The sequence below is a fragment of the Podarcis pityusensis genome (genome assembly GCF_964106645.2).
Source record: "Podarcis pityusensis genome assembly, chromosome: 13".
NCBI lineage: Eukaryota > Metazoa > Chordata > Lepidosauria > Squamata > Lacertidae > Podarcis > Podarcis pityusensis.
Genome location: NC_138038.1, coordinates 48,847,941 through 48,860,028, shown reverse-complemented (window position 1 = coordinate 48,860,028; position 12,088 = coordinate 48,847,941). Strand labels below are relative to the sequence as shown.

The window sequence follows — 12,088 nt, the reverse complement described above, 5'->3', positions numbered from 1 at the left end:
CTGGGCGGGAGAGAAGCAGCTTAGCTGTTTTGCCTCAGGTGGCAAAATATCTGAGGCTGGCTCTGGACATCGCACACATCTTGGGAAGCCTTCCAAAATTTATGAAACGGAAACTTTACAACGGTCTGCCTCTGCGCCTGTTTGACTGCCCAGATTTGTGGTTGGCTGGTCAGCTTTTGGCTCCCGTGGAGGGAGTTTAGATGTATTTGACTTGACCCACTTGTAAGCTAACGTTTTTTTATTATTTTTTAATGCAGCTTGGGGTTGCTTTCGGACATCTGTCTTAAGATGCCTGCCTGGGGAAATGTAAAAAGTAGGAAACGAAACTCCTGCAGCTTCCTAGCATGTTTATTTCATTAGCCTCCTTTTTCCGGTGGGAAATGGGTGCTGCTACCACACACACCCCCCCAGACGCCCTTGAAATGTGTGTTTTGCCGGAGCTAATTCTGACCTGTGGTAGCAACCTGCAAATGGTCATTACTCTGGGTTTGTTAGCCAGGCTCAGGGAACAAAAAGTGGAATCGGCGTGTCTTTTCACGCGCGACGGCAGATCCTCTGAGACCCTCTCGAGTTATTTGTGCGATATAATCATAGAATCGTGGAATTGGAAGAAAGGGGCGCGAGGGTCATCTAGTCCAACCCTCTGTGATGCAGGAATCTTTTGCCTGACATGGGACTTGAATCCACAACCCTGAGATTATGAGTCTCATGTTCTGCCGACTGAGCTAGGTGCCTGATAGGCGGGATAAGTGCCTGCATGTGTGAATGCAACTAATGCGGGGCAAAGGAGTGAAGAGAGCCGGGTCTTTTCATTCAAATTACAGACAACGGGAAATTTGGAAGGGGATAGGAAAGGAATCAAGTCCTACTTTTTGTAAATGGATACCTGAGGCTGGTGCTCAGGCAACTTTTGGGCTGAATCGGTAACACTGAGGGAAAAGCAAAGGGAGGAGATGTCGTTGTTGTGGGACAGGGCAAGTTGCCTCTGGGAAAATGCGGTGCTGACTAGAAGCTTAGACCTGAGCTTTTGCGCCTTGCTGACTTCTTGAGAAACCTGCAACGTGAAAATCCTATCTCTCCCCGCCTGCCCTCCCCAAGTCGGTTGGTCCACGCTGATCTGCTTTTGAAATTAGAAAGGGGGGTTTTTCCATCCTGCCTCTCCCCAGCCCTCAGATCTCTCAGATCTTAAATGCGCCTTCCTGTAATTTAAAATTGTTTCTTCTTATCCTCGCCCTCAGCAGATATGGCATACTCTCCGTCTACTTTCTGACACCCTTTTAAAATACTTGGGAGGAAACCGCCGCTTCTTAGAGCAAGGGTTGCTGGTGGGGGAACAGGGAGACCCTCTAGGTTGTACGGCAAAAGGACTGTAGCTCCGCGCCAGAGCACTTTTTTTAAAATGCAAAAGTCTCAAAGTTCAAGCCATTTCCTGGTGCCCACCCCCTCCTGGGCTTCAGCTTCCACAATCCCCCACCATCGATTGGACTGCTGGCTAGGGACCGGCTGGATTTCGGAGCCCAACCATATTGGGAAAGCCACATAAGTTGTCCCTTGGGGAAAGATAATTCAGCATACTCCTCCTTCTCCACAGGGCTTGGTCTCAAAACGATCACACCGCAATGAGGTTGCAGGGTTTCGCCCTGCAGCGTCTTGCAAGGCCGCAGAGGCTTCTGGGAAATAGCGTTGTGAACACCATAGTTGTCCGCAGGGTCAGTGGGCAGAATGGGGCAAGCCAGCCCACAAAACTGAGAGAAAGATGTGAGATGGGGCATGAAAAGTCAGGCAAGTTTGAGCCAGGCCTCACCTAGTTTTAGGCCCGTGAAAGAGATCAGTCTCTGAAAGGAGCGATACTTCCCCTTGTAGTCACACCCTTGTAGCTTGGAACACACAGAGAGATTTTTTGTGGCAACTCGCAGGTGAAGGGAGAGAACTCTGTACATGTTCAGAGGCCCTCCAGGGTCGAGTTTTTCACTCTTGGTCTCCAGTTGCAGGAAGCAGGGGATGACTTGGGGCTCCTCTGAGGGCAGGGAAGGAAACTTGACTTTGGTGCCTTGGAATTATAGGAGAATAGAAAGCTGTCTTGCGCTAGAGTCACACCACTGGTCTATCTAGTATTGCCTGCACTGACTGGCAGCATTTCTCCAAGGCTGCAGACAGGTGTCTCTCCCAGCCCTCCTTGGTGATGCCATCGGGGATTTCACCTACGACCTTCTGCCTGCAAAGCAGATGCTCTTCCAGCACAATCCCTTGGTCTGATAATGCCAAGGCTGAAGGTTCAAATCCTCGCATGAGACGGCTGCATTGCAGGGGGTTGGACTAGATGACCCATAGGGTCCCTCCCAACTTTACGATTGTATAATCTACACCGGGGTAGGCAACCTAAGGCCCAGGGGCCGGATGCGGCCCATTGGCCTTCTCAATCCAGCCCGCAGACGGTCCGGGAATCAGCGTGTTTTTACATGAGTAGAATGTGTCCTCTTATTCAAAATGCATCTCTGGGTTATTTGTGAGGCATAGAAATTTGTTCAATTCCCCCCCCCCCCAAAATTTAGTCCAGCCCACCACATGGTCTGAGGGACAGTGGACCGGCCCACGGCTGAAAAAGGTAGCTGACCCCTTATCTACATTACCAAAAGCAGTTGAGAGAGGCAGCGGCTGTTGGGTGGGTGCCTGAACCGAACAAGTTGCTTACAGGACCGCAGCGAGCTGCCTTACGTTGAGCCAGACCGTCGGCCCACCGAGTGCAGTTTTGCCTACACTGACTGGCAGCAGAGGGTCTCCAGGGTGTCAGGCAGGGAGACACCCCCAGGCTGGGATCGAACTTGGGAGTTTCTGCGTGCAAAGCTGATGTTCTGCCACGGAGCCGCACAGCCTGTATTGCCCAGGGCTGCATTTGGCTACTGAAAACGGGGGCCGAGGCCTGAGAGAGTGCCTGCTCAGCAGGAGTAAAGCCCAGCCTTTTCCCTCCCTCTGCCACCATCTCAAATTAAATCCGGGGCGGGCTGCTTCTTGAGGAAGCACCTGCTGGACACGCGCTCCCAGCCTCCCATTCCCCTCCCCCCCTTGCTCATTTCCTCGCTGTTTATCTTCATTTCCGATCAATAAGGAGAAGCCAAGTGACTGAATCAGTTGTCGCTCTGAATGAATTACAGCGATTAGGCCCCGGTATGGTGAGGAGGACGAGGACGAGGAGGAGGGAGGAGGACCTGGGGACCAGATCTTCGTGCCAGTTTCAACAGAGGGCGCCACTGGAGGGCAAGGCGGGTTTTTTTTTAAAAAAAGGAAAGACAAAATTTATTAACTGCATTTCTGGATCACGCTCGAAAGGTTAAAGCAGGTCAGGCCGCAGTTGGGCCCAACTGCCCCGCAGGTTAATTGGGTTGAACGAAGGCCTCAGAGGGAAACCGCTAACAAGGAAGGCGAGAGAGAGGAGGGGGAAAGAAACTGTGAGAAAGGCCCAGAATGCAGATGCCGGCTGAGCGAAAGAAATACGAAAAGGTGGGGAGACCCGGGGGCTTCTGGACGACCTGTGCACTGCACATTTCGCCCTGATTTGTTCACGGGGAAGCGAGGCAACGTTGGCCATTTAGTGAGCGTTCACCCCAGTTTGTTTTCGGGGAGGTTAGATGATTTTGCGCCAAAGCCAGTGTTACCCCTGCACTTTCCGTGTCGTGAAAAGTTGGATCTTTTGGGGAAAGTGGGTTTCTTATTTCTTTCTTGGTTAAATTTGTATTCTGCCCTTCATCCGAAGATCTTAGGGCAGCTCACGGCAGGATATATATACTGTATCTACAGGGTTTTGAGTACAAGAGGGCCAAGTCAACTTGAAGCATGCAGCCTAAATTTGCTAGTATGTGGTTGAATCCCGCTTGAAAGCAGTGACAGTCTGGAAGCTCCCAGGTTGTGGAAGAAGGAGCAACAAAACTGAGGGAGGGAGGGAGGAAGGAAGGAAGGAAGGAAGGAAGGAAGGAAGGAAGGAAGGAAGGAAGGAAGGAAGGGTCTGTGGTGGAGCTCAGCCCTAGCACTAGTTGCCAATGGCAGAGCTTATCCCTTGAGGTTATGAAGCAAGAGGAAAACAAGGGCTCTCCAGAGCAGATGCAGAATGCATCTCCCTTAAGAGCATAAGAAGACCTTGCTGGATCAGGCCAGTGGCCCGTCTAGTCCAGCATCCTGATCTCACAGTGGTCAACCAGATGTCCCGGGGGAAAACCCAGAAGCAGGATTTGAGCACCAAAACACGCTCCACCTCCTGAGGTTCCCAGAAATATGCTGCAGAAGACAGCCGCTATGGCTCGTAGCTGTCGATAGCTGAATCCTCCCACAGATTTGCCCGATCCTCTTTGAAAGCCGCCCAAGTCGGTGGCCCTCCTCACCGCTTCCTTTGGCAGCGAGCGACTGCTGCAGGCTCTTCCCGCGTCAAGGGCTGAGGATGAGAGCTTCCAGGTCAGAGGATGCTCCTTCCAGGCAGTTCTGGGTCCTGGCATCTGTCCCCCACCCTCTCGAAACCAAGGACTGGGAAGGCAGGCAGGTAGCCAGGCAAAATATTGCAGAGGGTTAAGTGAAGAGGGTACCCCGACTGCCCTGCTATTATCCCCCTAGCGTGGCCAAGGGTCCTAGAAGAAAGAGGACAAGGCCTCAGGGCTTCCTTGGTGGCCCAAGTCAACGATGGCAGAGGTTTTAAGCACAGAGGCAAACGTGGCTGAAATATTTTGCCAAGGAGCCATCAAGTTTTCCTGGCCCCCGGCTCCTCCTGCCCATTTCCACCACTAGATCCCACTGGGTAGGTTGTCGGGGGACGACAACGAATTAACCCCAGAGTGTACGTATATATATATATATATATATATATATATATATATCCCTACACAAAACTGGACGAGGCAGTATCTCTGTCTCATTCTGCCCTTCCTTGCAACTACGTTTATCTCTCCGTCTGTCCATTTCTCGCTCCATCCATCATCTGTCCTCTCTCGTCTGCAGGGCAGGCTGGGGAGCAGGACCTGAGGGGAATGTAGAACAGAGACACCAGGAGTGTGTGTGTTGTGGGGGGGCAGGGAGTGAGAACAAGAGAGAGAGAAGATGCAGGGAAGGAAGGAGAGAGGGAGGCACAGGCGGATGCATAGATAAATAATCTGCACGGATGGATGGATGGACGGGCAGATGGCTTAGATGAATAGTTAAGTGCTGTCTTTGGACAGGTTGGTGATGGGCAGGTGGATGGAGCGATGGGCATATTTGAAGATCTCTGTGGACGGATGGATGAATAGTGGGCGGGTGCTGCAGGAGATGGATGGGTGGTTTAAAGAGGAACGTGTGGGGAGAGGAGGAAGGGGGAAAGGGGTGGGTGCATGGAGGAAAAATGAGCTTGGAGATGCGCGGATGGTCAGAACATTTCGCATCAGGGGTACATGTGTGGATGGTAGACTCTGGATGGTGGGCAACTAGGAACTCCACGAAGAGGCCCTAGTGGTTTTGTGGGTTTGGAAAGATGGCTGCACCCAAGGGGTGCTTTGTGAATGATTCGGGGCTGGGACTTCCCTAGGTGGGGAAGAGGAGCGAACCCTATAGACCCGAGCAACAAAATGGCTCTATTGCCAAAACAAACTGGGCAGCAGTTCTTCAGGGTTCCAGGCAGGACTCTCTCCCAGCCGTACCTGGGGACACAGGGACTTGAACCTGGGACCACCTGCCTGCAAAGGAGATGTTTTCCCGCTGAGCTGCGGCCTCTTCTTCGTGACCTAGGGGCCCTCAGGGCTGGTCCAAGCCGTTTTGCTGCCTGAGGCGAAGGACAAGATGGCGCCCCTCCCCACTCCAGCTGAGCTGACTTCAGTGCCAGCAACGGAAATAGCATCCTCCTGACAACCCGAAGGCAGCAGACTATTTTAGGGACGCTGGGCTGGCCCATGTCGCTTGCACAGCTTGGTCCTCCAACAGAGAGCAACACGGAGGGGGGCCTTCGGAAGGAAGCTCTAGGAAGCAGAGGTGGCCTGCCCCCTGAGGCGGTCTCCTTTCTCCGCCCAATGATAGGGCCGGCCTTTCCTCCCCATTCATTCTTTCCCGTTCCTGAGTCAGACCCCAGAACTGTGTTTAGCCTGACACTCTTGTCGGTGGATGTAACTTTCACGAGTACAGCGCACGTCACCCGGGATCCTGAAGCTAGGAGGACTAGGTTGCGACTTAAACGTTAGGAATAAGTGCTGTTTGACAGTTCAGCTCGCTCAGAAGTCAGTGGGCTTTTCTTCCAACCGTACGATTCTATGATTTGTGGCAGGCTGACACCCTAGGCACAGAAAGACCCAGAGTTTGAGATCCTAGGTCAGAAGGAGTAGTGCCTAGGAAGCTGCCTTATGCTGAGTCAGGGCAACTAGGCCAGGCTTGCCTGCACTGACTGGCAGCCGTTCTCTAGGGTTTCAGCCTCTCCCTACCTGGAGATGCTAGGATTGAACCTGCAACCTTCTGCATGCAGAGCAAATGCTCTGCCACTGAGCCACGACCCCGTCTCCGTCGTCACGCATAAGTAGTATAACCTCCAGTGGGACCGATTTACCCAGTGCTGAACTGGCCTTCTGGTACCCATAATAGGTAAATCTGTCTCCATTAAATGAGCCTTTTCCTCTTCTCCGCCACCAGAAGCAGCTGAGTTTCACCTTTGGAGTAGTTTAGGAAACCAAGGGTTGAGCCGAAGAACCCGCAAGCACCTGTGATACTGGTTTTGTTCTTAGATTTCCCATTTCTGCCTTCATATAATTTTAATGTTTACTGTGAACCGAGAGGTGGGGAACTCACGGCCTTCCAAATGTTGTGGCACTCCAGTTCCCATCGTTCCCTGATGGTGAGCCATACTAGCCACAAAATCTAGAGGGCCACAGGTTTCCCCAGTCCTGTTTTAAACCGCCCACAGAATCCTAGCTAGGAGGTGGTCCGCAAATATTGCAAATCAATAAGAACAGAGGATGCTGGGATGAGGTTCTCAGCTCACACGCCAGCCGAGCAGCATCCGCAGTGGAGTGCCAGCCCAAAGATTGCCTCTCGACTCGATCGTTTGCTGCGTCGGGCGGTGCCAGCGCAGTGTGCACCCGAAGACGTGCAGAGTGTGGCCCAGGCGGCTCCCTTGCCTTGGCTTCACCCTTCCCTGAAGAGAGCCAGTGTGGTGTAGGGCTTACAGTGTTGGGAGACCAGGGTTTGAATCCCTGGCAGACGGTTCCCCCCAAAAGTCCAATTTGGAGCCCATGGGTTAGATCCAGCAGGAGGGCAGTTCTCTGCAGAAGTCTTGTAGGATTGTGGGCAACGTTAGCCAGCTTGCCTTGAGAAGGGATCTGGGAGGCTAGGAGGGATTTGGGCTAGGTCCTGCTCATGGGTAGCAATGGGGAGACCTATAGTCCATTTGGGGACAGTGTTTGGCAAAGTGTGGATGTGTCTCCTGGTCTACCTGTTATCAGTTATCATTCATAGATCTGGTGTCTGGTTCTCTTCGGAAGGCCGGGAAGGATTCTGGATATCTCTGACCCATAGGTTGCAGTTGGTAGACCTGGGGATCTGACCTTGTGGGGTGACCTTGAGCTAGTTGCCATCCCTTAGGCCAGGCTTCCTCAACCTCGGCCCTCCAGATGTTTTGAGACTACAGTTCCCACCATCCCTGACCACTGGTCCTGCTAGTTAGGGATCATGGGAGTTGTAGGCCAAAAACATCTGGAGGGCTGAGGTTGAGGAAAACTGCCTTAGGCTGACCCCCACTCAAGACAGAAGTGGGATCGTTGGAGGGGAAGGTGGTTGCAAATGCCATAATAAATAAATAACTCTGGCACAATCAGATGGGAATCGGAGAAAGAAAGAGGAACGGTGTTCTTTATGGATTATCTGCATGAATCAGCCATTTATTCTGGACAGGAGTGGATGGCGATGTACGTGATTGGAAGGATGCATCTGACTGGCAATGATATCTAGTCTTTCTCTCCCTCTCTCTCTCCCCTTCTCTCTCCCCCCATCTTGCCCCCCATGCACCCAGATCCACCCAGATGGGGTAGCTGTTCCTTATGGGCAACGCAGATGAGCAGCGCCCCCCGCTGCAGGAGGACTGAACTGCGGGGCTGAGCGATGGCCAGTTTCCTCCAGCTCCTGCTGGCCTGGTTGGGAGGCTGCGGCTGTGCAGGCCGCCTCATGCCGCCCAGCCAGGGTGCCAGAGCCGGGTCCCTGCGGGGGAACATGTCTCAGCGCTGGGAGCGCCCGCTGATGAGGTCCCGTCGCAGCTGGGTCTGGAACCAGTTCTTCGTCATTGAGGAGTACGCCGGACCGGAGCCCGTCCTCATTGGGAGGGTGAGCTGCAGGACGGCTGGGCCCCACGCTGGCCAGTGTGGAGGGCTGAGGAGGCAACGAGGGGCAGCCTGGACCTATGGGGTGCAACCCTACCTTTTGCAAAGGGATGGATCCTAATTGTTGGGCCCACCAGACCTTGCGACATGGTTTGCAAGGCCGGTTCAACCAGGCTGCCTGCCCTACATCATTTATGTGTGGGGCAGGTAAGAGTGAGACTCAGCCCAAAGGATGTTTCCTGGCCACAGCGGATCAGCTGACTGGAAGTGCCTGCAATGCCGCTTTCAAAGTGCCGGGCGAGGGAGACAGTGTGGAGTAGTGGTTAGAGCGCTGGACCTGGGTTCAAATTCCTGTTCAGCCATGAAGTCCACTTTGGGCCAGTCGCTATCTCTCTGCCTAACCCATCCCACAGGGTTATTGTGGGGGTGGGGGGGTGGGGAGGGGAGGGGGAGACGTATGGGTGCTACCTTGAGGTCTTTGGAGAAAAGGTGGGAATGCAATAAGATTTCCGCAGCGCTATTTCCGGCAGTGCTTTGAACTTCTGACAGAGACTTGTGGCCACGAATGAGGAATCTGCAGCCCTGCAGATTTTGCTAGGACCCAGATCCCATCAGCCCCAGGCAGCATGTCCAATGGTCAGGGATGATGGGATCTGGAGTCGCAGGCAACCTTTGGAGGGCCACAGGTCCCCCACTCCTCCTGCCTAAACCCCCTGAGGTTTTATTCTGAATTGATTTTAGAATGAATTGATTTTAGAATGTATTTCAATTAATTGATCATGATTTTATGTAAACTGTGTTACTTTTACTGTTGTTAGCCGATCTGAGCCCGGCTTCGGCTGGGGAGAGCGGGATATAAATAAAATTTTATTTATTATTATAATTATTATAATTATAATTATTATTATTATTATTCCTCCTTTCAGGCTCCTGCCTCAGCCCTTCTCCTCTCTCCCTCATTCCTGGACCCTCCTTCCCTAGGCCCTAACAGCCCACCCCAATATTGCGGAGTTTTGCGCTTAGAAGCAAGCTCTCAGGCCTTTTTTTTCAGAATTCTCATCTGCACAATAGCTTCCTGGAACGGACTCAGGGAAAATGATGTCTAAAAAAAACAAAAAACACACACACAAAATTTTCCCCAGACAACCAGACTGAAAGCCATTTATTGCACACAGGATGCAGAAACAATATAATATTCATTTCTGACTGGCTTTCAGTCAAGATGTCCCTGGCTCGAATGGCACCTGAGCTGTGAACTAATTTAGACACGCTGCATTTATCAGCCTCAAAGCGCAGTACAGTAATAAATGAGCAAGTTGGTCAGCGGAGGGGATGGGAGCTGGCGCAAGGCAAGATTCTCGCACCTGAAGATGTGGGCGCACAAGATATATTGTTCCTTGAACACTGGATTATTGTACATGAAAAAGCAGTCTTGCTTGTTAAGCCACCTCTGCCCCAAAGTGTTATGATACCATTTTAAACAGGCGTGGCTTCCCCCAAGGAATTATGGGAATTGTAGGCAGTTACAGGTGCTACAATTCCCAGAGTTCCCGGGAAGAGAGATTGGTGGTTACGCCACTCTGGGAAATGTAGCCTCAGGAGAGGAATAAGAGGTCTTCCGAACAACTCTCAGCACACAGGATTCTTTGGGGAAAGCCACGGCTGGTATAAAGTTTTATTATAGCACTTTTAACATAAGGTGTGAAAGTAGCTTTGGTAACCTTGGCCACCTGCCCAGCCCATCACTTTGATTGGAGCAAGTCAACCAATGGTAGCCAGGGAATGCTTGGCATTAGGGCAGTTCAGCCAATCACCGCCAGCGGTTTCATTGCTGCTTCTCCCACCACCACCACCCAGTCCCTTACATTAGGACAGCGTTCACCGCCCTGGTGCCCTTGGGAGGTTTTGGACTACAACTTCCAGCAGCCCACCTGTCACGTATGTTGAGATCTAGTTGAGATTACCCCGTTGCAGGGGGTTAGACTAGATGACCCTCCGAGTCCCTTCCAGCGCTACAGTTCTATGATTAATTCGGCTCCCATTAGCCTCAGCTGCATTTGGAGGCTGCGCTCCAAAACTCATGGTTAGCAAAGGCTGTGTTAGGGTTATAGATTTAAACATATTTTTTTTACCGAGTTCCATGTCTTTACTCTCTTTTTCCTCTGACAGCTTCACACTGATGTGGACCGGGGCGAGGGCCGCATCAAGTACGTCTTGACCGGAGAGGGGGCCGGCACAGTCTTCGTGATCGACGAGAAAACGGGCAACATCCACGTCACCAAAACCTTGGACCGGGAGGAGAAATCCCAGTATACGTTGCTGGCCCAGGCTGTGGACCGGGCCTCTAACCGGCCTTTGGAGCCGCCGTCTGAGTTCATCATCAAAGTCCAAGACATCAACGACAACCCGCCGGTCTTCCTCCATGGCCCTTACCACGCTACTGTGCCCGAAATGAGCAACGTGGGTGAGTTCAGTGGCCTGGCTAGTGGCCCTTAGCTGACCCTTTGCAGAGTACCCTTTTTGATAAGATTTTATTGGGCCTTTTCCTAATGCAATTTAAAAAAAACAACCCGCCAAATTTAAAAAAAACCAGAAATGGAAAAAAGACGAAGGCGAATGCAATGTCCTCTCTCACAGGTGGATCTTAACCCTTGTCTCACACAGGAAAAGGTCGACCCTCCCAGCTCTCAGCTGGGACCTTTCCTTTCTTCTCCCTGTCTCCCACCCTGCTGCAGCTGGCACTCTTTGGGCTGGAAGGACAGAAGGCATGGAAAACGACAGGAGGCAGAGCCAATCTTAAGGCCTCCTCCACGCCCTAAAGTGCTGTGATGCTGCTTTAAGCAGTCATGGCTTCCCCCACAGAGTTCTGGGAGCTGTAGTTTGTTAAGAGTGCCGAGAGCTGTTAGGAGGCGCTTATTCCCCTCACGGAACTACAATTCCCAGAGTTCCCTGGGAAGAGGCCTTGAGATCGGTAAAGCACTCTGGGAAGTGTTGCTTATGGGGGAGAGAGTCTTCTAACGACTCTCCTGACTCTGAGCAAACCAAAGTTCCCAGAATTCCTTGGGAGAAGCCATGACTGGTATCATAACGCAGAGCATGAGTCCTAGCTACATGAGTCCTTCCTGAGTCCTACAAGGGGAAACACAGAGAATAAGGAGGAAGAGGAAGCTCACAGGCGGGGTCACCCTCTGGGCTGGACGTAAGAACATGAACAGCTCAACGCCACTGCGTGGCGAGCTTCCCACACTTATGGGGTTGGCCTTGTGTAAATATGGCAGACCATGTACTGTTGCCTCCAGGATGTCTGTGTTTGGACCAGGGACCAGGGCACCCCTCCTTTTATTGTCTTTTTGCTTCCCCACACAAGAGAGGAGGGGAGCCACGGTACGGGAGAGGGCTGTTGCGCCCGAATCTTGCTTGCATGTTTCCCACAGACATCTGGTTGGCCACTGTGAGAACAGGATGTGGGCCTAGTCCAACAAAGTAGTTCTTATGTCCATATGAAGGAATCTGGAGGAGGGAAGAGGAGTCATCCAGAGTCTCAGCCCAATTCCTCCCCTTCCTGTTTCTTCTGGGAGGGGGGCACATTATGGGGGGAGATTGCCCATTTTGCTGGGTGCTCCAATTCCTCCTTCTCCAGGCTCACAGAGAACAGAGGCGAAGAGTTTGAGGTGAAATTGCGGGAGCTATTCTAGATGCCCTCCTGAGCCACCCAAATACCTTGGGTTGGCCCCGTGTGCTTTTAAGTGTGTGAATGGCATCCCCAGACGATGATTCAA

General features: G+C 52.1%; 1 protein-coding gene across 1 annotated transcript in view; it reads left to right on the top strand.

The window, feature by feature from the left end:
• The window catches only part of CDH24 (cadherin 24), a 33,077-nt gene that overhangs the window by 4,111 nt on the left and 16,878 nt on the right, over positions 1-12,088 (top strand). The window contains exons 2-3 of the mRNA XM_080979723.1: positions 8,006-8,313; positions 10,479-10,773. Coding sequence (XP_080835849.1) covers positions 8,095-8,313; positions 10,479-10,773 — 514 coding nt within the window. The 5' untranslated portion in view covers positions 8,006-8,094. The remainder of the gene's footprint in view (positions 1-8,005; positions 8,314-10,478; positions 10,774-12,088) is intronic.